We start from the raw sequence: 25,948 nt of genomic DNA on the forward strand, positions 1-25,948 counted from the left end.
TTGAGCATGGCTGACTGAACACTTCAATGCCTTTTACCCAACCCACCTCCATAATCCCAGTCATCAGAAATCTATCAACATCTGCCTTTAGATTTTGAGCTTCCCCAACCATCTGGTGATAGAGAATTCTAAATGTTCACAATTTTCTGAGACTTGAGAGGTATCCCCTCATTTTTAACTTGTGTCTCTGGTTCTGAACGGTGCTCGTTGCACTCAATCAAGTATTAACCCTTGTAACTGTAATGGTTATCAATGTAACAATAATGGTTATCAGAAAAATAGGTTGTGTGGAGTTGTTGAAATGGTCAGAAAAGATTAGGAGTGCATTACAATAAGTACCGTCCACTATGGAGATGTGAGGATTTGATGGGAGTAAAGTAGGATCTCTGAGGAGATAGACTGAGGGCTAGATCCTCCCAACAACCTTTTTACTATGTGGAGCCTACTCTTATAAATTGTATTTAGTTACAGAGATGCAATAAGCAATGTTTTGTTTACTCAACAAGACTCTCATTCGGTGAGAAAGTAGTTATCCTCGCACAAGCCAGACCACAAGGCCCCTACAGAACCCATACACTTAGATGATATGGAAGAAGTCACACATAATATATACAACTTTGAACAACTGCAGGTTGGCCCAACGTACTTAAGATCCATTTACCTCTGAAGTTTGGTCATTGTTTGTAATGCAGGAAATATGATGACTAATCTGTGCATAAACCATTGATGTGATAATGACCAGATAATCTGTTTTCAGCTGAATTTTGTATAATGTCACACTACGTTGTTGTGAAGATCAGTAAAGGATGCAACTTTGATGGCAGAACTCAAAATAAGCATGATCCATTTACTTACTAAGACATTGAATTTAGATCAATGTTTAGATTGTTTGTGCCCGTAAAAATTGAGATATTGACTGTGTTAAAATACATCTGTTAGTCATTTACATGTTAAAATACATCTGTTGGATCAAGTTCAACGTGAAGATCTCCTGCTATGTCATAAGCTGCCAATTTGAAGAGAAAATGAATTACTGAAACAATTTGTGAGGTCAAGATTCTCATACTTTTAAGCTACTCTTCAAATGTAATAGGAAACCACTTCAAGTAAGAAGCATTTACTGTTATCTTGGTGTTACAGGCGGGAATTTGTGTATGTCCCATGCCGTTGCTCCCAAAGTATTTAAGACATGGAGCTTGGATGTGATGTCTAACTGTCAGCACTGAACTGTGTATAATTTTGAATGTCTTTTTAAAGTTAGCATTCAGTGTGCACTTTGCAGGCTAGTGGTTACATTAGTTAAATTAACGATTCCACTTATGTGACATCTGAAGGTAATCTATTCACTTGTTAGTATCTGATTTCCTTGTCAGAAGAATTCAGCACATAATGCTCACTTTGCTTTCTTTTGTTAAGTTTGTTTTATTTGATTTGAAGCATGCAGCATGATAGATAAATACAAGACACAAGATCAATTCTCTAATCAGGAAGGAAAATTAAGTAACATTCTTTGTACCACTTTTAGTACGTTGGCAGTCTTTGATTCAGCTGCATGGTGTTCCTGTGACTGCTCGATACAACAGAACATGGATCAGTGCTATTTAATGGGGAATTGCATTGGTAAATATGCAATGCAGTCACTGTTAAAGAACTTTGCACCTAAAGCAAGGCACCATAGTTTTTGTCGGATGACAGCTGGCTGTCATCAAGCAGTATATGAGAAAGAATGCCAGGAACCCAGGAACAACTCTATTTAATGATGATAGCCTCAACATCCTGTTGGAAGAAGCAACAATGAGCGAAGTGGAGATGAGCAGCAGCCTGCTGATTGCAAATGTTGCATAGCGAGGTTATAGTGAACAGAAATTGCAGTCTTCAGCATTCATTGGCCAAGGGCCAAATATGAAGAAAGAGCCTCCACTATAAGGAAATAAATGCCTGCACACTATGGGCACTAAAGGCTCATACATATCATGATGTTAGACCAACAAGGCAGCCTACAAATCACTGGGCAAATCACGCCTATACTATGTAGATGGAATTACATCTCAAGCATTTGTGGTGCAAAGCCCTTGACTTCTGATGGGTAAAACCAATTTTCAGCACTTATATAATGAATCCAATTTCTGCTGTAGTGATTGGTAAATTGTTATCATTTCTCTAATCTTTGAAATCAATTTCAAATCGTATAAAATGTTTCATTTACTGCCACTGCAGCTACATGCCTTGAAGAGCATAAAATACAGAAACGAATGCTCCAGTAGTTTTACATACAGAGTGTTGTTATGTATTATAGGAGGGCCCGAGACTGAAACTGAAACTGAAAAGCAAATGGATGCTTTGTATCTTAAAGCTTTGGAAGGATTTATCATGATGGCCACGCAGGATGGAGATATCATTTTCCTATCAGAAAATATTAGCAAGTACATGGGTCTTACACAGGTGAGTTACTAACTAACAAAACCCAGTTTCACAATGCGTTTAGAATAGCGATTGAATTTGGGATTTATGTCTTGTACTTTCCCTTTGAAAGTTATACATAGTCTTCAATGATGGAGAATGGAGGTCAGCATATTTAGTGTCATAGTTAGCATGTCTGTAACTCCATTGAAGTATATAGTTCTGTATCGTTGCATTTGTAAGTGTCCTGATAATGGAATAAACATAATCAGCAATACACAAATGTCAGTCTGATACAAAACTGCAGCAAAATAGAATAATATTGCATGTTAAAGATTGAGGGAGTCTACTTTCATGGTGGTTTATGTCATTTTCCTGGGGTTATCATGACTTTTTCTTTGAAGTTCTAGGGCTAAGTGAGGAACTCCTTGTGAATACACTCTCTCTAACCCCCCCTCACCATGCTCACCAGTTATTTTTGATTCTGTCAGGGTTTGTTAGAAAAATGTGTAAATAAATAGTACATTTATTCTGACCAAGTTACACTTCCTGCAGGTTACAGGTCCTTCCAAATACAAAGCAATATTGTGTTCTTGCATTTGTAGAACCCTTTGAATGAAGACAGAATCTTCCTTGAAGCAACCAGTAAAACATGCATTTTATATGTCTATAAGGCCAAAGTGATCACATTCAAGTTGGTGAGAGGTTCCAACACGTCATGGTGTTATGACATTAAGGGATTAATTTGGATTCTGTCAAGTGGAAATATTGAGCCCAATTTTTCAGTTTTTTTTGAAAATTCATTTGTAGGATGTTATTATTGGCTAACGTTTTTTTGACCATTCCTCATTAATTGAAATTGGTAGATTGCTAGGCTATTTCAGAGGGTAGTTAAGAGTCAACCATTTTGCTATGGGTCTGCTGTCACATGTAGGACAGAAGGAGAAAGAATTTCCTTCCAGAAAGGACACTAATGATCTAGATGTGATTTGACAACCATCGGCAATAAGTTGATAATGGTACAGAACTAGGACCAACTTTCTGTTCCAGATTTGTTGATTAATTGAATTTAAATTTCACCAGTTGCCATGATGGAATTTGATGGATCTAACATGAGAATCTCAGTCCTTGCATCATGCACTAATACTGCAACAGATTACAGTGTTCTTTAACAAATCTGGAACTGAAAGCTATCCTCATTAATATTGCCATGATATGATTGTTGATTCCTTGTTTTGATTCCTGATGAAGGGCTTATGCCCGGAATGTTGATTCTCCTGGTCCTCGAATGCTGCCTGGCCTGCTGTGCTTTTCCAGCACCACATTTTTGACTTCCTTCTTTTGAGCATGGATTTGTTTGACCATGTTAAATTGGGTGTTTCACTGGTGAACTTTAAAGTTTGTTCTGCATAACTAAACTCAGAGTTTGTTTCTATCAGGTGGAGTTGACTGGACACAGCATTTTTGATTTCACCCATCCTTGTGACCATGAGGAGATCAGAGAAAATTTGACTATAAAGAATGGTAAGCATATTGTTTATTTAAAATAATAACAATTTCTGTTTTACATCCCTTTGGCTTACAAACTATGAATAACATGGGTTAACAAGCAATCATGTCCCATGTGGTTGGCACTTTTACATAAGCCTCTGTTCGTCTCTGAGAACAGCGTATTAATAGACATTGAGTCATAGAGATGTACAGCATGGAAACAGACCCTTCAGTTGAACTTCCCCGTGCTGACCAGATATCCCAACCCAATCTAGATCCATTTGCCAGCATTTTGTCCATTTCCGTCTAAACTCTTGCTATTCAGCTACCTATCTAGATGCCTTTTAAATGCTGCAATTGTACCAGCCTTCACCACTTCCTCTGGCAGCTCATTCCATACACGTACCACCCTCTGTATGAAAACGTTGCCCCTTAGGTCCATTTTATATCTTTCTTCTCTCACCCTAAACCTATGCCCTCTAGCTCTGGACTCCCCGACTCCAGGGAAAAGACTTGTCTATTTACCTTATCCATGCCCCTCATGATTTTATAAATCTCTCTAAGGTCACCCCTCAGCCCCCGATGCTCCAGGGAAGACAGCCCCAGCCTATTCAGCCTCTCTCTATAGCTCAAATCCTCCAACCCCAGCAACATCCTTGTAAATCTTTTCTGAACCCTTTCAAGTTTCACAACATCCTTCCAATAGGAAGGAGACCAGAATTGCACACAATATTCCAAAAGTGGTCTAACCAATGTCCTGTACAGTCACAACATGACCTCCCAACTCCTGTACTCAATACTCTGACCAATAAGGGAAAGCATACCAATTGCCTTCTTCACTATCCTATTTACCTGTGACTCCACTTTCAAGGAGCTGTGACCCTGCACTCCAGCAACACTGTCCAGAGCCTTACCATTAAGTGTATAAGTCATGATCTGATTTGCTTTTCCAAAACGCAGCACTTCACATTTATCTAAATTAATCTCCATTTGCCATCCATTGATCAAGATCCCGTTGTACTCTGAGGTAACCTTCTTCGCTGTCCACTGCACCTCCAATTTTGGTGTCATCTGCAAACTTACTAACTATACCTCTTATGTTCTCACCCAAATTATCTTTACATTTCCTTCTATTTTGGGAAAGTCCAATACCTCTTCATACCCTATGGTAAACAGATGGATGCAGTCTGTATTTGTAGCAATATTTGAAGGAATACAGAGGCTGGAATTTTCCACAATGCAGTGAAAGTCTGGTGTTGGTGTGGAAGCCAGTTCTGTGTGGGGGTGGATCAGACACAGTTTTGTGTGTGACCATGCAGTTCTCAGATTATTACGCAGGCATTCAACAGGCAAACAGTGAAGCTGATGGAATCAATACAAAAAATTGCAGATGCTGGAAACCAGCAACAAAAACAGAAGTTGCGAGAAAAGCTCAGCACGAGTGGTAGCATCTGTGAAGAGAAATCGAAGTTAGTGTCTTGGGTCCATTGACCCTTCTGAAGAACTGCACGTGAATCTTATGGGGCAGACAGCAAGTTCTTGCTCCTGCCATTACCAGTCAGGGTCAAAGACCGTGGCCAAATTTTAAAGGACACATAGAAGGGCTGATTAGGGATAGTCAACATGGCGTTGTGCGTGGGAAATCATGTCTCATGAACTTGATTGAGTTTTTTGAAGAAGTAACAAAGAGGATTGATGAGGGCAGAATGGTGGACGTGATCTATATAGACTTCAGCAAGGGGTTCGACAAGGTTCCCCATGGGAGACTGGTTAGCAAGGTTAGATCTCATGGAATACAGGAGAAACTAGCCATTTGGATACAGAACTGCCTCAAAGGTAGAAGACAGAGGGTGGTGGTGGGGGGTTGTTTTTCAGACTGGAGGCCTGTGCCCAGTGGAATGCCACAAGGATCAGTGCAGGGTCCACTACTTTTCATCATTTCTATAAATGACCTGGATGTGTGCATAAGAAGTATAGTTAGTAAGTTTGCAGGTGCACCAAAATTAGAGGTGTTAAACTTGAAAGGGTTCAGAAAAGATTTACTAGGATGTTGCCAGGGTTGGAGGATTTAAGCTGTAGGGAGATGTTGAACAGGCTAGGGCTGTTTTCCCTAGAGCATTGGAGGCTCAGGGGTGACCTTATAGAGGTATATAAAATCTTGAGGGACATGGATAGGATAAAGAGACAAAGTCTTTTCCCTGGGATGGGGGAGTCCAGAACTAGAGGACATAGGTCTAGGGTGAGAGGGGAAAGATATAAAAGAGACCTAAGGGGCAACTTTTTCATCCAGATGATGGTACGTATATGGAATGAGCTGCCAGAAGATGTGGTGGAGGCTGGTACAATTGCAATATTTAAAAGGTATCTGGATGGGTATATGAATAGGAAGGGTTTGGAGGGATATGGGCCAGGTGTTGGCAGGTGGGATTAGATTGGGTTGGGATATCTGGTCGGCATGGACGGGTTGGACCGAAGGGTCTATTTCCATGCTGTAATCTCTATGGCTCTATGACAAGCATTCTCTGCCAGCCAAAAGCATTAGCCCAGCCTATTTTGGCAAATTCCCAGCCCTGGAGATGTCACAGACATGTCAGACAGTGGCCCCATGGTTCAGTGGCATCCTGCTGTACCGACTCTGGTAGAAGTATAGGGTTCACATGTCCCAGCCTCATGTCTGCATGAGCTGATAGATGGGAGTGAATGCACAAATTGATATGTTCAACATATTCTTTGCAACCGTCCCTTCATCCCGCCTCAGAGGAGGGTAGATGTCCTTCATCTCAAACTTTACTGCAGGTCCTGACCTTGCTGGGATCTTGATATCATGAGATCCCTGATTCATGGAGTAACAGATCCGCCCTGCAAGGCTTTTCCAAAAAGAGACCATACCTAAAGCTGGTTCTCATTGAGTTATCTCATTATAACACGGGCTTGTCATCAGTTGGCCCACCCAGCACTACAGTCACTCATCCCAGCGGCAAAGACCCTCCTTACAATTCACTTTTTCACAGTTAGTGTGAAACTGCGTTCTGAGCTAGAGGAAGGTAAAATGGTGCACATCACTTTCAGAAAAAAATGTTCCACTACCCTTTATCCTCTCCTGTGATCTACCAACTTCCTCCATTATCCTTGACCATTCCCAATATTAGGAATACACTCCTCCCTGTCACCTTTGAGCCTCTCTCCATTACATTGGACCCCTTAGAACAGTTGTCCAAATACCTACAGTCTCTCCAATCCAACAGCTGACACTATGCCAATGCCTATCCTGACCCTTGGCCATCCCATCATTAAAGCCATGTGCTCCTTTACCTTTAGAGAAATCCTCTCCCCATGATCCTCTTCCTGCTTATTCACCTTCAAATGTCACAATTGCTGTCACTTCCCAGCACTCTTGAGGCAATACCCAGGACAATACCATTGATCTGACCCTTTAGACACAATGCATATACATCAAACACTTCCCAACTGTAGCTACACCATGCACCTTCACATACCACCCTTCCCTGATGACATTTCCATCCTTGGCCAGTCTCCTTGCCCTGTGTCCTTTACACCACAGCTTTCCTATTTCGATTATCCTTCCAATCATTGGTTACTTAGACGACAGACAACTGTAAAAGAGCTTCCCAAATGGACAAAACAACGGCTACCCATTCCAAAATCCTGGTTGCTACCTTACCTACTGTGCACCTCTGTTATGCAGTTATGAACCTGAGAGCATGTATCACTCACTTTCAGAGAATTTAGTTTGTGGGTGGATGATAATTCCAGTGAGCTGCCCTTTTAATGAGCCACCATGAGATGCAAAAGCACACAATCAGGTTTTCTGATACTTCCTGTCAGGAAGCTCAATCTGCCTTTAAACGTCTGAGAATGTCATTACAAAAGTTCATGCTGCTCTTGCACTGGACCTGAAGACTCTCCTGTCAGCTTATAGTTTACAAGATATTTAGAAGTTTATTTTATTTCATGCCATAATGGCTTTTCAGGTCTGCCTATAATAGTCAAGTTGGCAAAGATGGCATATGGACAAAACACTCCTTGATTACATTCCGTTCAATCTATTTAAGTTCTTTCAAATACGTAATCCCATATAAGAACACTTTCATGTGCATAACTCACATTAAAGTGCTTTGAAGTGTCATTCAAATGTAACTTCCCCCCCCCCCCCCCCTTTCCACATGATACATTGTGGAATCAGTAATGCAACCTTATTCCTACAATGATACCTTCAGGCTTATGTCAACAGATAGCTAGTGAAATTGTTTGCAGTTACAGCAGGTTGCTATTTGTTTAAAGAGCTTCAGTATTTAAATGTCTTAACAGTTTTATAGATCCAGTGGGTTGATCCACTTTTTATGCATAATAATGCATAAATAATCCCAAAGGGCTCTTGACCTCTCTCATAGGGATCCCTATATCTATTCAAAAAGATCCTTTTCCTCTCCATATGACTTTGCCTTTTGCTGAAATATCTAATGTCCACAAGTCATGTTTTATATATCACACAAAAAAAGATTGGATCTGTTTGAAGATAGTTGCATTTTACACGTTCAGCTGCAATCATGAATAAAAAGTACGAAAATTACACTGCGACCTAATTCCCATCCCAACCCATTGTGGAGACCACTTCCATCCCCATGAAAATCTAGCACTGTAATTCCTGAAGGAGGCCATCATAAATCTTTGCACACCTTGCATTGAGATTTGGAAAACATTCCTTTTACGAGTTGGTAAAAGCCACTTTGAAATTCGATAGAGATGTCTAACTCCAAGAAGTTCCGAGAGATCTCTGCCATCCCTCATAATTTCTAGGGCAGACTATATCGAATAAATCCCTGATATATCACAAACAGTATTTCTTTGGAAAGAGTCAACAACAAAAAAATTCTCAAGCAGAGGACATTGATTGCACTCATAACACAATACATGGCTCTAACTGTGAGCTTTATTAATCATTGAACAGAAGAGGCTATTACTCTATAAATGGACCATATATTGCAAAAAAGTCTATATAGGAGACTGGCTTCAACTCAGTGCCTTTGTGCTGGACTTGAGGAAAACAGATTACACCATCCTCCAATTCCACCTACCCTTCCTGTGCTCTGTATTTCATTCAGCTGAAAATCTTTAACCGCACCCCATAATAATATCTATTGAGTAGATGGTGAACATGGCATGTATATTCAATTGGCAAGCAGACAGAAAACTGACAGAAAGGTTTGGCATTGTCTCTATTTGAAGGTGCTTCATGCTTACATGAGAAGATTTTGCATTGCATTTGAAATGACAGTTCATTTATACAAAATGCGTGCAGATTTATTTCTTAATCTTGCCTAGTCCACCAAATTCTATTACCAGGTTGTGGCTATAGATGAGACAACATTAACTTTCGCCATGACTTCCATTCAGGGCTAAATTGGCAGTATTTTTGATTCACCTCCATAAATATTGATCCTTCTGTCCAGCAACTCTTAAAGAAACACCAACAAGTTGAATCTTCAAATAGTGCTTGCCCTGTTTCTGCGTTTTGAAGTTTCAGCCTCTTCTCCTTTAAAATATGTTGGTGCCAGATAACCTGTCCCCCTGACCCGTGGTGCTCCCAGAGCATCCTTCTCCAACTAGTGGAACATTGTTAACTAAGCTCCAGTTAAAGTGTGAGGTCAGCTCAGTCAATACAGATAGAATTATTAGGGAGAGGCCAGTGAACCTGGTGCAGTTGAGCCCTGTTTTTTGCTATCTGCTGCAGAGAGTCCCAGAATCACAGCTAAAACAGGCCATCTGGCAGGAAATTGTGCTCAATAGCTTAAATCACAGATGAAGTTTATTATTTAAAAAGCCACAACTAGCACAGTCTAAATGGCCTATTAACTTGAATTTAAAACCTCAATCATGTTTGTCCTCTAGCCTTGGAGCTGTTAATGTTTTGATGGGGAGAAGGTGGGGGAAATGAGGGGAAATCTCAGGGACCTGTTCCCAGGACATTGTGGGACGTTAGGCAGAAGATTGTGGGGCTTCTAACTGAAATATTTGTATCATCTATTACCAAGGTTGAGGTGCTAGAGGACTGGAGTTTGGCAAATGTTGTGCCTTTATTTAAGAAAGTCTGTAAGAATAAGCCTGAGAACTATAGATCAGTGAGTCTAATATCGATGATGAGTAAATTATTGGATGTGATTCTGAAAGATAGGATTTACATGCACTTGGAGAGGCAAAGAATGATTAGGGATAGGTAGCATGGGTTTGTGCAAGGGAAATTGTGTCTCACAAACTTGATTGAGTTTTTTGAGGAAGTAACCAAAAAATTGATGAGGCAGAGTGGACTGGAGTAAAGTTTTTCACAAGGTTCCACATGGTAGGCTAATTAGGAAAGTTAAATTGCATAGGATTCAGGGTGAGCTTGCTGATTGGATACAAGATCGGCTTGACGGTAGAAGACAGAGAGTGGTGGTGGAAGGTTGTTTTTTGGACTGGAGACCCGTGACTAGTGGTGTTCTGCAGGGATTGGTGCTGTGTCCACTTTTGTTTGTCATTTATATAAATGATTTGGATGAGAATATAGGAGGCATCGTTAGTAAGTTTACAGATGGCACCAAAATTGGTGGTGTAGTGGATAGTGAGGAAAGCTATCTAAGATTGCAAAGAGGTCTTAATCAATTGGATGAATGGGCTGAGGAGGGGCAGATGAAGGTTAATTTAGATAAATGTGAAGTATTGCATTTTGGTAAAACAAATAAGTGCAGGACTTATAAAATTGATGGTATGGCCCTGGGTAGTGTTGTAGAACAGATAGAACTAGAGGTTCAGGTACATCATTCTTAGAAATTTGAGTCACAGGTAGTTAGGGTGGTTAAGAAGGCATTTAGCATGCTTGCCTTCATTGGTCAGATCTTTGATTATAGGAGTTGGGACCTCATGTTGAGGCAGCATGGTGGCTCAGTGGTTAGCACTGCTGCTTCACAGCACCAGGGACTAGGGTTTGATTCCAGCCTCAGGCAACTGTCTGTGTCGAGTTTGCACATTCTCCCTGTGTCTGCTTGGGCTTCCTCTAGGCGCTCTGATTTCCTCCCACAGGTGTGCAGGTTAGGTGGATTGGCCAAACTAAATTGCCCATGTTGTCTAGGGATGTGCAGGCTAGGGGGATTAGCCCTGGGAAATGCAGAGTTACAAGGATAGGGTTGGAGGTGTGTCTAGGTGGGATGCTGTTTGAACAGTCACGGTGGACTTGATGGGCCAAATGGCCTGCTTCCACACTGTACGGATTCTACGTTCAGGTTGTACAGGATGTTGGTGAGGCCTCTTCCAGAGTATTGTGTGCAGGTCTGGTTGCTCTGTTACAGGATGGATATTATTAAACAGGAGAGAGTTCAGAAAAGATTTACGAGGATGTTGCCAGAACTGGAGTGCTTGAGCTACAAGGAGAGGCTGTGACCTTTTTCACTGAAGCATAGGAGGTTGAGGGGTGACATTATAGAAGTTTATAAAATCATGAGGGACATAGATAACATGAATAAGGTATTTTCCGTAGTGTGGGTGAATTCAAAACTAAGGGGTATATTTTAAAGGTTAGAGGAGAAAGATTTAAAAAGGACATGAGGAGCAACATTTTTACATGAAGAGTGGTTAGTGTGTGGAATGAACTGCCAGAGGATGTGGTAGATTCAGATACAGTAACAACATTTAAAAGACATTTGGATCAATACATCAATAGGAAAGATTTGCAGGAATATGGGCCAAGCTCAGGTAGGTGGGACTAGTTTAATTTGGGAACATGGTCGGCATGGACTAGTTGGACCGAAGGGTCTGTTTCCATGCTGTATGACTCTATGACTGTATGACTATGACTCTTTGAGAACTAATACGAAGAGAAGCTTGGAAGGTAATGTTGAAAATAGATACTGCAATGGCTAATTGTTGTTTGTCTCCAACCCCAGGTTTTGGGAAAAAACACAGAGATATGAATACAGAACGTGACTTCTTCATGAGAATGAAATGTACTGTGACAAACCGCGGAAGAACTGTCAACCTCAAGTCTGCCACCTGGAAGGTGAGAAACCAGAAGTAGTAATTAGTCAGCTACATTTGGTGGTTTTCTCCTTGTACCTTTAGGGTCAGAAATTCATTTCCTGTGTAAGGAAGCTTTCTAATCAATCACTGGTGAGGTAATGGGGTAGTGGTATTAACAATTGACTGTTAAACACACAGCAGATCTTCTGTAATCCTGGGTTCAAACCCTGCTACCTCACATGGAATTTGCAATTCAATAAAAATACAAAATCCAGACTGTAATGATGCACATGAAATCATGATTGATTGTTGGATACCCCATCTGGTTCTCCAGTACCCTTTAGGAAAGGAAACTTTGCCATCCTCAACTGGTCTGGCCTACATGTGATTCCAGACCCACAGCAGTGTGGTTGACTCTTAACTTCCCCTTGGGCAATAAATGCTGGCATAGCAAACATTGCTTACAGTGACTAAGGAAAAAGATTGTTTTAGAATAAAATAATATTTAAATGTTTGTCAAAACTAAAGGAACATGTTAGGATCACAAATTTTAATAATTTTCAGCACACTATTGCCTCATGAAAGATTCACTAAATGGTCAAGTGAAAAAGAATCCTGTGGTCATATACTAGATTAAGGGTTTGATCCGTACTACTTTCCCCTTCCTCCCAGCCATCCATTCATGTTTCATTCCTTGTGACTAACAACTTGCAGATCTCAAGTCTAAACAATTGCTGCAGCTCTCCTCCTCTCTCCCTTGACTTACTTCTGGATGGGTTGAGGTTGAGGAGACAGGATGAGCATGAAGAGAGGTGATGGAGAAGTCAATAAGGCAGCAATGTACCATCATCCTGGATGACCTCCACTGCTCCAGATAGCGCAGGTTTCTTAGTGCTGCAGCCCATGATTCAAAGGACCAGCACCCTCACGATTCTGAGGCAATGCTTACATTTTGGTCTTCCTCCAATCTTTTGGCTTTCTTACTTATGAGGTGGCCCATAATAAGTAAGAAAGCCAACAAAACTTGCGCTTGGATGATCTTAACATAGTTAAAAAATGGAGGTATTTGCAGGCAGTGAGAGGCACGTACAGGGCTGGTATTATTCGAAGAGGCAAGTGGGTGAGGTAGAGTTTCAGGCCTTTACCAGAAGTTCCCTCCATCACTAGATGCCAATTTTCAGCCAATTCAATAACTCCATGTGATATCAGAAAATGGTTAGAGGCACTGGATATGCAAAGACTACCAACCCTGACACAATATTGGCAGAAGTACTGAAGACTTATCCTCCAGAACGTGCCACACCCCTCGCCAAGTTGTTCCATTCCAGTTATAATATTGGCATCTATCCGACAATGTGGGAAGTTGCCCAAGTATGTCCTGCACACAAAAATCAGGACAAATCCAACTCAGTTAATTACCACCCCATCAGTCTACTCTCAATCGTCATCACTGGCGAATTAGTTCCTCACAGAAATGAGAGAAAAAAATAAAATGAAAATGACACAAATATGAGGGGAAAATTCCAAACAAGTTTTAAGTTTTCTATTTTGCTTTATTAAGGTGTTACACTGCACTGGCCACATCAAAATATACAATGCCTGCCAAGCTCACACACTGTGTGGGTATAAGGAGCCACCTCTGACTTGCTTGATCATGATGTGTGAGCCGATTCAACATCCATCTAATATTGACATCCCATTGGACAGCAAGACATTCCTGAGCCGCCACAGCATGGATATGAAATTTACTTACTGTGACGAGAGGTACAGTATTGTTTTAAATGATTACAATCACATCAGGAAATAACCTTGAGTTCTTCCCTGCATTTTAATTTTCCCCATTTTATGCTGCTAAGTACCTAACTGCAGAAATGGTAAATTAGTTCATTATGAAAACCTAGAAAGAGAAAAGTAAAGTTGCCATTGTCCCAGATAACCCGAAAGATGTTCTCCAATTAGAGAGAGATGATTGGCAGTGAGTTTAACCTGATGGCCTCAGGTGAGATTGAGAACTTGGGATCTTCAGAGTGACCTCGGCTAGTGTGGGAACTGAACCCACGCTGTTGGCTTCAACCTCTACATCACAAACCAGCCGTCCAGTGGATGAATATGATATAGAAATGTTCTTCTGTAACAGCAATGAGCATTGGGAATGAGTTTAAGGCTATTTTCAGCCAGGTGCCCAGGACATCCAAACCATTATGGCATTAACCATTTTACTTTAACAGATGTGGAATGTGCTGTCTTAAAGTCTGCAGTGACTATTTTGCCCTCACAAAGTTTCAAAGTGAGGTCCAGGACTAAGACTCAAATCCACCACAGGCCAAAATAAAAGCAGTGTTCTGTAACTCTAAGTGGCTAAGTAAAATGAATATGCACAGTCTTCATTTAATTCCCAGTAGATGTTTAATCGCATCACAATATTATTCCTATTTTAATTCAAAATTGAGCATTTGATTCACAGATATCACATGGGAAATGAAAAGATATCAAGTCTGATAACTCTTTTGATCTGGAGGCAAATTATTAGGCAGTGTTATGCTGCATCTAACCACAGTGAATTTGGATGGGGGAAGATTAATTGATATCATCTGTAGCTTAGCATAGTGTACATTCTACATTATTTTAAAGATAAAGCGGTTTGCAACAAACAAAAATCATGTAGGCACAAAGGGTACAGCCAGTAGACAGTTGCAGCAGTAATGAACTGTCAAGTAAACAGATATATTGTAATGCCATGAATGAACTGAAGACTGGTAGAACTTATTTATTTAACAGATTCACAGAGCTAAAATACACCCTTTACACAAGAACTATTAATATCTATTGCTGCATCTTCCTTAAAACTGTTTGGCATCTTGACCCTCCTGAAAACTAACATTTATAAACAGGACAAATAAAAATATATTGTCTCAAATAACATACTCCTTAGAAAGGAGGTCACTGTTGAATCAGAATTTGCTGTTGTTAGTGTCTTGGAGTATGACATCTCAAACTTGACATTCAGTTGTCCGAGTGGTGCACTTCAATAATAGAATTATTGGATGGGGAGAGAGGCTGCTGGGAACCTGTATGACTCCATTGAACTATCTATTAATCAGCTTGAAAAGCTTGTTAACAGGCTGAGGAGGGCCAGAAAGTGATTTTCAATTTGCAGATTGCCAAACATAGACAGTCTGGTTCACATTAGCGCACAGCTGTTGGATGCACTATAGGAAAGCAATCAGTAATTATTTTACTGAGGAGGATTTTTGTCAGAAAGGGTTATTGTCACAGAGCAGATCATTACCTCTATGTTGGCTGTTTGGCTGCTGGCCCGCTGATGCCCTTTCCTCTACTCTATAAAGCATTGGCTGGCTGCTGGCTGCCTTGGAAGGTCCTGCTTGACTGTTAGCTTCCTCCTCCCATGTAAGGTTGTGGAGGCCCATGTTTAAGAAAGAAATAGATATATTTCTAGACACTAAAGATGCCAACAATTTTGTGGAAAGAGTGGGAGCACAGCGTTGAGATGGAAGGTCGGCTTTTAACATATGGAACGGTGGAGCCAGCTGGCTGGGCTGAATGGCCTATTCTTCCACCTATCTTCTATGTTTCATGAGTTTATACAAATATACAATGAGAAATTATCTGAGCAAGGCAGTCATTAATAGGTAAAAACAAGTAGGACCTCTGTTCCAAAGACTGGGGACTTTGTATCAAACAGCCAGTCCTTTTGGCAAGCAAAGTAATGATTTACCCAGCCAGCCTGTGCTTGCGAAACTCACAACACAATGTCTCACATTGGATGTGCTTCTGAAATTGGGCATTTGCTGAATAATCCCGACTGTGAGAGAAATTGCATTGCCTATGTATTTGAGGGCTCGCTTTGTGCTACACTTGCATGTGCTGGAAACTACATGTATGAATACACCATACTCCCTTTTTTGTAGACAGAATATGTGTATACTGTATCTGTTTCAATTCAACCAAATAGGTGATAGCCATTCACTGGCGCATTTCTCAGGGCAATGCACTAACCAATCAAAATCAACCTGCCTTGTTTAAAATTTAAACAAGATCTGTTAATTGTCAATCAGCAATCATAGGTTAAACCTCCATGGCAACACCTCTACCAATTTGGAGTCCACTTGCTACTAATGATTTGAGATGATATAGGACATGATACATCCTCTTATGGCCTTCATTTTCTTTTCTGTTCAGCTACTCAGCACAAAATCACATATTCTAGATCAGTTTGTAGTACTTCCAAGTGTTTGCACACACTAAACATTAATTGTTCAGCCCTTTAATTCTTTTTGTTCTTGCCTTTCCCCTTATATATTAAACATTGAATTATAGAACACATAAATTAATAGCTGCATCCCTTTCTAAAATTTTTGTAAATTTTCATTTAATTAAAATATTTCTCTCATCCTTTCTTCTTTAATTCCTTTAAAATTTACATTCCACAATTTAATTACACTTCACTCTGTTTTATCAATAATATTTGCATACAAACTGTGACAGTTTAACATTTATTTTACCAGAATTGCAGCACTGATGGGATATTGTCCAGAAGAACTGCTTGGCCGTTCAGTTTATGAGTTTTACCATGCATTGGATTCAGATCACATGATTAAAAGTCACCAAAACCGTAAGTGGACAATCCAAAGAACTTGTAACTTAATGTGGGAGTGAAAGTCAGTTAACTGCAAGATTGTTTTAAAATCACAATATTAAAACCCTGCATTACTCATTTTCAGATCTTCAAATCTTCTCTCAGATCATTATATGATTTCAGTTGCTCCCCACCTCTGGCAGTAGTGGGTTTATATGATATTCTGGTGATACTTTGGCACTTTTAATTACTTTTGGGGATTCTCTTATTGTGGCAATTTTCATTCGTGTTCATAAAATATAATGTTTGTAAATATCCCAATAGTATTTCCAAGACCAACAAGACAAGAACATTCATTAAATAATTAAAAATAAATGTATAAAATAATTAATAATAAAATTAAAAGTGCACATGTAAACTATCAGACTCTTATGTAGATGGGAGGAGGTATGAATCAGCACCACCATATTAGTGTGAGGAAAAATATATCACCAAATGGGCGGCACAGTGGCTCAGTGGTTAGTACTGCTGCCTCACAGCACCAGGGACCTGGGTTCAATTCCTGCCTCAGGCAACTGTCTGTGTGGAGTTTGCACATTCTCCCAGTGTCTGTGTGGGTTTCCTCTGGGTGCTTTGGTTTCCTCCCACAGTCCAAAGATGTGCAGGTTAGGTGAATTGGCCATGCTAAATTGTCTGTAGTATTAGTTGTAGGGGAATGTGTCTGGGTGGGTTGCTCTTCGGAGGGTCGGTGTGGACTTGTTGGGCCGAATGGCCTGTTTCCACACTGTAGGGAATCTAATCTAATCAAGTCACTGCTGATACAACTTCCCCACTTTTTTGTAAGTTTAACAAAAAAAATTGGAAATAAAATGCACCTATCTTATAGTAACCATGAAACCACTGTTGATTGTTGTAAAAACCCATGCTTCACTAATGTCCTTCAAGGAAGGAATTTGTCATCCTTACCCATAGCAATGTGGTTGATTCCAGGCAATATGGGACAGACAATAAATATCAGCCCAACCAGCAATCACCATGCTCCATGAATGAATGGGAAAAAAAGCCAGAAGAATTTACTTGGGGCAAATCAGCCTCTACGATATATTTCCCAGTGGACTCTACACAAATTGATGAATGGGATAAGAAAGGTAGTCTTGAAACAGTGGGCTGGCCAGGATGCTTCAGATGCTGGGGTTTCCTTGCTTTTTTTTTTTTTGTTTCATTTTAGTGGTTAACAAGCATACAAATCCTCAGCTTTTCAAATGGGGCAAAGATTAGAAGAGCGAGGATATTATGATGAACTTTTATAGGACTCATGTTAGACCTCAACTAAAATATTGTGCATAGTTCTGGGAACCATACTATAGAATAGATGTGAATGCATTGGAGACAGTGCAAAGAGATTTCCAAGAATGGTTCCAGGGATTTGAATTGTTAATTATAGAGCATAGATTGGAGAGGTTGCATACGTCCGAAGGATCAGAGGAGATCTACTATACATTTTCAGAATCATAATGGAGTTGGATAGAGTAGATAGGAAGAAGCTGTTCCAGCTTGTGAGATGATGAACAATGAAATAACACAGATTAATACCATTTTCAAAAGAAGCAAACGTGATGCGAGAAAAAGCTTTTTCACACAATGAGTGGTTTGAGTCTGAAATAAGTGGGGTGGTGAAAGCAGGTTCAATGAAAGGAATTCAAGAGAACACTGGATGGTTATTTATATTAGAAATAACCTGCATACATCTGGAGAAAAGACAAAAGAATTGCACTGAATTCTGATACTCATTTGGAAAGCTAGGGCAGTCATGATGGAACAAACAGCCTCGTTCTGCACTTTAACTTCACTTCAGTCGCTCTGTAATATTATTCTCTTAAAACCATCAAATTGGTGGTAAAATTCTTCTCCAATATCCTTATCAGGACCCATTCTTCTGCAGAAATGACGCTGAGGCTAAAATAAGAAAGCAATAAGGTGGCATTCTTGGACAGAAAGAGGAAATAGTCTTTAAAGTTTTCTTCATTTGAACTGACCTTGCAAGAAGGCTAAGCAGGTTTTGCAAACAGTTTGTTCAGGTTTACTGTTGGCTAACTGTGTTCCTTACCGTGGCACATTTCGTTTAATAATATATTTCAGAATATGTTCATAAACAAGAAATATACAGATTACAACTGGACCATCCTTCCAGATAAAGGAGTCCTTGCTTCCAAAGATGTGGACAAAAAAGGATATCCTAGTGCTTTGCTGTTTTGAGCTGTTGATTGGAAAATGCATATATTTATATATTTTGTTTCCCAATAATCATTCACTATCACCTGGCAATATAAATTCTATGAAGAGAAAAATGAGACTAACTCACTTCAGGAACAAAGCTGTTTCCCTACAAGAAGTTCATGTATTTGAATCCTAATTTTAGCTATCCTAATTGACCTTGAGAGTTTTCAGCATAATCAGAACCTGATTCATTTGAGGAAGAAGGGAAAAGAAATCAGAGCTAAACCTACAGGAACACAGCTCCTTGTTTCCCACTCAAAGAGGCATCCATATATCTAAGTTTCAGGTCTTATTGAATGAATAATAATGCACGAGGTATGGGAATGTAATCAATCAAAGGCCAAATGAAGACAGAGAAAGATGGGAATGCAGCAGTAAAGTAAAATTCTCTAAACTGACATAAAATGACTTACAAACTGTATATGATGTATATAATTAATCATTGAGGCTTTAATTCATTCAATTGTCATTATTAATACCTCATGTTCTTCAACCAACTCCAAATAAATATAATCTCAAATTTTGTCTCTTAACTATATTTTTCACCTTTGATAGCTGATTTAATTTCTCATTTTACAAAGCCATTATTTTCAATAGTGTGAAATCTTTGTGAAGTTTCAATATGAACAAAGTAAACAAAATACAAGTCTCTTAAATTAACAATTTCTGTTTATTCTCCATGCTTTGTGCATAATATCTAAAGGTGCTTATAAGCAGCTGGTTAATAGATCAGTAGAAGGCAAACAGCGATCAGCAGTCTAGTTTAACTTCCACATGGCAGTACTTGCGTAATCACTGACCTATCAGATTGGCAGGTATCCTTCTAGTGACATTGTGTGTTGTTTCAAACAAGATTACAGCAATAACAAGGCCTTCTGGAAAACAAGTAACTGGACCATGGCACACATTGAGATTTTATTGATTGCACCCAATGTAATTATCCTTTCAAAACACAATGATAACTACCAGATTAAGGCAGTCTACCAAAACTCATATTGGATCAAAGTACAGTTTAGATTACAAAGTAGCAGGTTCATAAGTCAGATCACAAATATATTGCTGTTTTGATTTCAACTTTAAACAGAAAAAAACATTGTTCATTATTGCTGAATGCATTTTCCAAGTATTTTTAAGGTGTGCAAGATGTTGGAAAATACATGTTTAAAAATTTAACAATGTGAGGAGATCCAAGATGGTGGCAGTATAAGTGGTCTGCTGTGCTGGGCTCTGTGCCATACCCAGGGCAAGGTGGACCTTTACTGCCCCCCCCCCCTTATCAACTGCCCCAGGAGAAAAAAAGTATTGATTTTAAACTTGCTGACTATTCGGAGCTGCTGAAATCATTTGGGATGAAGTCCGGAAAAGGAAAGGGGCCTAAAGGAGGACAGCAGACAAGGTACTCCCCTACTGCATTGGGGTGCCTGCAGCCAGTGTTCAGACTCCCAGGGCAGCCCCTTTGGATCCAACAGGACAGCAGCTGGAGTTTGCCAAACTCTGAACGTGGATTCAAGCAGCAGTTGATCCACTATCTGCCATGCTGAAAAACATGAGCAGGAAATCCAGCTGCTGGAATGAAGATTGGAGGCAGTGGAGGACAGGATCGCGACATCGGAGACTGTAGCGGAGGTCTCGGGAGAAAGAATCTGAAAGCTGGAAAACCAGATTCGGGTCCTTCAGGATCAAGTCGATGACCTGGAAAACAAAAACAAAATGAAACACTTACAGATCGTGGGTCTCCCAGACGCGAGGAAGGCGAGGACCTCATCGGCTTTTTGCAGGGGTTGCTCCTGAGGTTCCTAGGGTTGGGGTTGGAGTCGGAGTCGGGCCTGGTAAGCGTGGAGTGGGCCCACCGGATCACAATGCGCACGTCTGGATCGGACCCGCGTTCCCGCTCGGTCCTAATGCAGCTCCTGTATTATAGAGAAAAAGTTAATATTTGAAACAGCAAGAAGACTGGGAAGAAATTCACAAGCTTTAACGTATAAAGGTTCAAAGATAATGCTTTTTTCAGGAATTTTCAGGAGCCTTAATCAAGAAGAGAAGGCCAACTGATGATGTCAAGAAAGAATTAAGGGATCTGAACATTCAATACTCCTTGAGGTACCCGGCCGTGTTGCGTTTCGCCCATGGGGGATGATATTTAACTCTGACTCCACAGAAAAGACAAAGGACTTTGTGAAGTCTTTGAATTGAAGGACCTGAGTCGGGATTGGAGGGAAGGGGGCATCATTGCGGATAATGGTTTTGGGGGTGTTTATTAGCCCCTTTCTACTTCCCTCTCCCCCTTGCTTTTTTTTTGGTTATTGGTTTTATATATACAGCTTTGCTGTAAAATTGGAATTATTTTAGATATCGGTCGGTTGGATATTATCTAAGGCTCCTTTTTTGCTATTGCTGTCCTTTTGATTTTGTATTGGGTGTGGCTAGATCTGTGGTTAGGATGTGTGGATTGGAGGGGGTGGTGGTGATGGGTATCCATTGTTAACTTTCAGAATGTAAATAACAGGTTTTCCTCATTTGTGAATTGCCTGGGGCTAGGGCATGGCCTCAGCTAGAGGGAGTTAAGATGGTAGTAAGGATTGGGAGGGGCAAGGGGGAAGATCTTGAGCCAATTGGGGGTAATTTGGGTATTTTCTTCAGATAAGTGTAGTGTTTTTTTTAAGTTGTAGTTGTTTTTATAGGAATAGTTTTTCGATCTCATACAGTTATTATCTTTGTAACTCATCACACCTCAGATAAGCTCCCTCCTCCTGGGAAAACACAGGCTGCCCCAGATGACCATGGCTAGTGATTCAGTTAGTGCACCTGGAATATAAATGGGAGCCATTCTCCTATTAAAAGAAAGAAGGTCTTATTAAGCCTCAGGAATGAAAGGATGGACATTGCCCTGCTGCAGGAAATGCATCTAACTGATAAGGAACATCTGAAACTGTAGCGGGGTGGGGTTTATGACAGGGTATTTTTCTCATCCTTCAGCTCAAAGAGAAGAGGAGTGGATATTACTGATAAGAAGGAACCTCCCTCTCTAGGTAACAGAGCAGATTCAGGATGAACATGGATAGTTTATCATTCTTAAACCTCTAATACATGGAGAAGAGTGCGGCGTTTTTAATGTATATTGTCCCCGGCACACCCTCTTACATTTCTAATGGCTAACTTAATGAATCTTGGGGTTTGTCGTATAATTATAGGAAGGGATTTTAATCGCCTTATAGATCCAGAGATTGACAGGGTGCCAAAAGGCCTGGTAGGCACGCCCATGCAGTCTAAACAGATGGTGGCCATGTGCGATGTGTTGGGACTAGTGGATGTGTGAAGGCACCTCCACCCGAATGGAAGAGACTTCATGTTTGATTCCAACCCACACAAGTGCCATACGTGAATCGACATTTTTTTTATGCCAGCTGAAGGTTTGGACAGAACACTGGCATGCAGAATTGGGAATATAGCTGTTTTGGATCATGTATCAGTGTATTTAGATGTTAAAATCAAGGATAGTGGAATGGATGCAAGTCACTGGCGCATGGATCCATTTTTGTTAGGGGATAGCAAATATGTTGAATATATTACAAGAGAGTTCAGGGCCTTTTGGGATATCAATTCAGGTACGGCTAGTAATCCAGCAATACTTTGGGAGGCCACTAAGGCATATTTACGAGGCCTGATCATTTCATATTCGGCGACTAGAAAGAGGCAGAGGGAGGAGCAACAATGGATGCTGGAGGCCCGGCTGAAGATAGCTGAGAAAACATATTATAATAGGCCGTCATTGGTTAAGCTGCAGTGGGTCACAGCTCTCTGTGCTACTCTCGACTCAATGTACACACAAGTGGCTAAAAAAAAGAGTTCTCCTTTGCCAAAGAAAGACTGCTTGCATTTGGAGATAAGCCTGGTAGATATCTGGCTTATTTGACTAGAAGGAAAAAAGCTTCCCAATCTATTACATCCATTAGGAAGAAGGCTGGTACGATTACCCGTGAATTGAAGATGATCAATGTCCAGATTAGGGAATACTTTGCAGAGCTATATTGGTCGGTGGGGGACGAACACGGTACAATGGGAATGCAGTACCTTTTTGAAAATCTGGACCTGCCCAATATAAGCATGGAACAGGCTTCCCTTTTGAATGCGCCTATAATGATAAACAAGTGTAGGAAGCAATAAGGCATCTCCAGGCTGGCAAAGCACCGGGGCCAGATGGATTCCCAACTGAATTCTATAAGGAATTCATAAACATGTTAGTGGAGCCACTTCTGGGGATGTATAACTATTCTTACACACAGGATTGTCTTCCGCCTTCTCTTAGGGAGGCTAATATCTCCCTCATTTTAAAGAAGGGGAAGGATCCTGAAGAGTGTGCTTCATACAGACCAATTTCACTATCAAATATAGATTTCAAAATTTTATCCAAGATGCTGGCTCTGAGGTTTGAGAAGGTCCTGCCACATATTATAAAAGAAGTTCAAATGGGTTTTCTCAAGGGCTGTAGCTCCTCCAACAATATCAGGAGGGTACTGAACACAGTACAGGTATGCCAGCAAAGATTGATCCCGAGTTTGGTGGTCTCCCTCGACGCGAAAAAGGTGGTTGATTGGATAGAATAGCCGTATCTATTTGAGGTCCTGGAGCACTTTGGTTTGGAGGGGTTCCTTTGCCAGATGGGTAGCAGTACTATATAATGATCCCAAGGCGGTATTATAAATGGTATTACGTCAAATAGCTTTAATATTGGAAGAGGTCGACAGGGGTGTCCTTTATTACCGCTGTTATTTACCTTGGCGAATGAACCGTTTACTGTAGCTATCAGGAGGGATCCTAAAAGAATAACGCCAAAGATGGGAATGGGGAGCATAAGATCACCCTATATACTGTTAACATCCTTTTGTTTTAGGCCAATCTGGAGAAGGCTGTTCCTCGACTGATCCAAGACAATTAATTCATATGGATCTATTAGGTGATTAAAATCCCGTCCTATAATCATACGACGAACCCCAAGATTCACTAATTTAGCCATTGCATCAATTAGAAATTTAAGAGGGTGCCAGGATCAATTTTTCAATTTTTCATGCCAGTAGGGGGATTAGTGGAGGCGCCTAATCTGAAGGATGAAATGCAATTCTCATTTAGATGGTCACCAAATCGTTTTCTTGTATTTGGGAATTTTTATAACCCCTTCCTTCCACCAGCTGTATAAAGCTAAATGTGTACAACTACTAAAGAGGATAAAGCAGGATTTGCAGCAGTGGAAGGGGTTACATTATCATGGTTGCGCCGAATAGCCCTGATTAAGATGAATATTCTTCCTCGACTTGTCTAGGTAACTTGTTGTTACCTAGACAAGTATTACGGAGGCTCAGTGGTTGGCTAGGGTCCTTTATTTGGTGCCATTGGCATCCTCTAATTAAATTCACTAAATTGCAGCTTTCACAGGGTGAGGGAGGGGTGTATCTTCTGGATTTGAAGAAATACCAAATAAGTGCTTTGTTAACATATGTTGGTAACTGGGTACGGGGGAATTCGGAGTTGATTTGGCTTGACATTGAAGTCTCGCAGTCAAGATGTCCTTTAATTAATGTATTATTCACAGACAAGATGAAATCCGTGACCCAGCAGTGTAAAAGTCCAATTATTTTAAATACGGTGAAAGCCTGGAGGATAATGAGGCAACATGAGGGCAATTTGTCTAAGACTTCGCCATTTACCCGGTTGGTGGGAGCCCAGGGATTTAAACCTGTGACAATAGACTCCAACTTTAAGGCATGGGAGAATAAGGGAATCTTCTGTCTGGGAGACTTATTCGAGGGGGATGTCCTAATGTCATTTAGTCAGTTACGTCAGAAACATGGATTGTCTAATAGGGACCTTTTCCGATATTTCCAAATAAGGGACTATAAACGAGGAAGACCACGCTCCCGGTCCAATGTTACAAATCAGACATGGAGAAAAGAATACTCCAATGTACAGGTGCTCTTTCACTCAGTACTTTATATCATTTACACAAAGGTTGCACCTTGGGGGACATGGAAGGATGCTGTAGGACATGGAATCGAGAGTTAGGAGAGGATATTTCATCGGAGGTATGGGAAGACATCTGGGGGAACGTCAGGAAATCTCAGTATGTAACAGAGCACAGGCCATGCAATTGAAGATCTTACACAGGGCTCATATGGCGCCAGAGAGGCTAGCTAAGTTCAAGAGCGGAGTATCATCAGGGTGTCCCCAATGTAATATTAGTATAGGCACTCTTACACGTTGCTACTGGTCATGTAGTAAGGTCCAGAGATACTGGAGTGCTATAGTAAGGGAGCTAAAGGACATCCTGGGGATTGAAATTAACGTGGATCTGGTAATTCTTCTTCTGGGGTTGCCAAACTTGCCCTCTCTGGGGAAACATGGGAAGAGATTGTGTAACATTCTTACTGTGCGAGGAAGAACATTCTAGTGAATTGGACACTGGAAAACCCCCCAGGTCTCTTGGGGTGGCGCAGGCTGGTATTGGAGCATCTCCCCCAACACTACCTCACAAATATGATGCACCACAAAATGGAATAGCTTTACAAGACGTGGCGGCCCTTCCTAAATTATATTGACGCTGACTTATCAGCAATATTAATCAGGGTCATGGTATAGCCGTGGGAATCAGTCTGGGTGCCTGTGGGGCCCTGGGAGGAGGAGACTGGAGGAAAAAGAATACGGGGACTGTGGATGGTGCTCAGAGGGATGGGAGCCTCAGTGAAGGTGTGACGAGTGAAATAGAATAAAGTAGTAAGATATTATTTAACTTAAGTTATTTGAATTTAGTTTAAGTTAGTATCTATTTAATATGGTTAGATTAAGTTAAGTAGATATGTTTTTTTCTGGTAGAATAGTAGGTCGTTTATTAACAATGGTACTGTGTTATGGCTTTTTTTGTACTGCCTTTCTTTCTGTTTTGATGGCGTTATTCTTTTTTTGAATATCAATGTTTTGTAAAAGATTTTAAAAGGTTTTTAATAAAAATATTTATAAAAAAATCTAAAAGTGTAGCGAGGTGTAGAGATTTCTATTCAGAGCACAAATAAAAAAGGACTTACTGTTGCTTGAGTACAGCATATAGTATTGCCATTATCAAATGTTATATGATCAAAGGAGCATTTATGATATGCAGCTTAGATGATGAACTGCAACACATGG

At 40.5% G+C, this 25,948-nt stretch overlaps 2 protein-coding genes across 4 annotated transcripts in view; one reads left to right on the forward strand and one right to left on the reverse strand.

The window, feature by feature from the left end:
- The window catches only part of epas1b (endothelial PAS domain protein 1b), a 139,450-nt gene that overhangs the window by 86,498 nt on the left and 27,004 nt on the right, over positions 1-25,948 (forward strand). For both annotated transcript variants that reach the window (XM_087991276.1, XM_087991275.1), the window contains exons 3-7: positions 2,297-2,442; positions 3,840-3,924; positions 11,829-11,941; positions 13,463-13,665; positions 16,428-16,534. In XM_087991276.1, the coding sequence (XP_087847402.1) occupies positions 2,297-2,442; positions 3,840-3,924; positions 11,829-11,941; positions 13,463-13,665; positions 16,428-16,534 (654 nt within the window). The remainder of the gene's footprint in view (positions 1-2,296; positions 2,443-3,839; positions 3,925-11,828; positions 11,942-13,462; positions 13,666-16,427; positions 16,535-25,948) is intronic.
- LOC148148940 (uncharacterized) overlaps positions 19,674-25,948 on the reverse strand; it is a 139,078-nt gene continuing 132,803 nt past the window's right edge. Inside the window, exon 2 of one of the 2 annotated variants that reach the window (XR_015758411.1) lies at positions 19,674-20,685. Coding sequence is in view for 1 of the 2 variants with exons in the window: in XM_087991277.1 (XP_087847403.1) it covers positions 20,282-20,467 (186 nt within the window). In the remaining variant the exon portion in view is untranslated. The remainder of the gene's footprint in view (positions 20,686-25,948) is intronic. The other variant, XM_087991277.1, reaches the window with a different exon arrangement.

The sequence above is a fragment of the Chiloscyllium plagiosum genome, unplaced genomic scaffold (assembly GCF_037043375.1).
Source record: "Chiloscyllium plagiosum isolate Xiang-an unplaced genomic scaffold, Cpla_swu_hap1 HiC_scaffold_10, whole genome shotgun sequence".
In the NCBI taxonomy this organism is placed as follows: Eukaryota; Metazoa; Chordata; class Chondrichthyes; order Orectolobiformes; family Hemiscylliidae; genus Chiloscyllium; species Chiloscyllium plagiosum.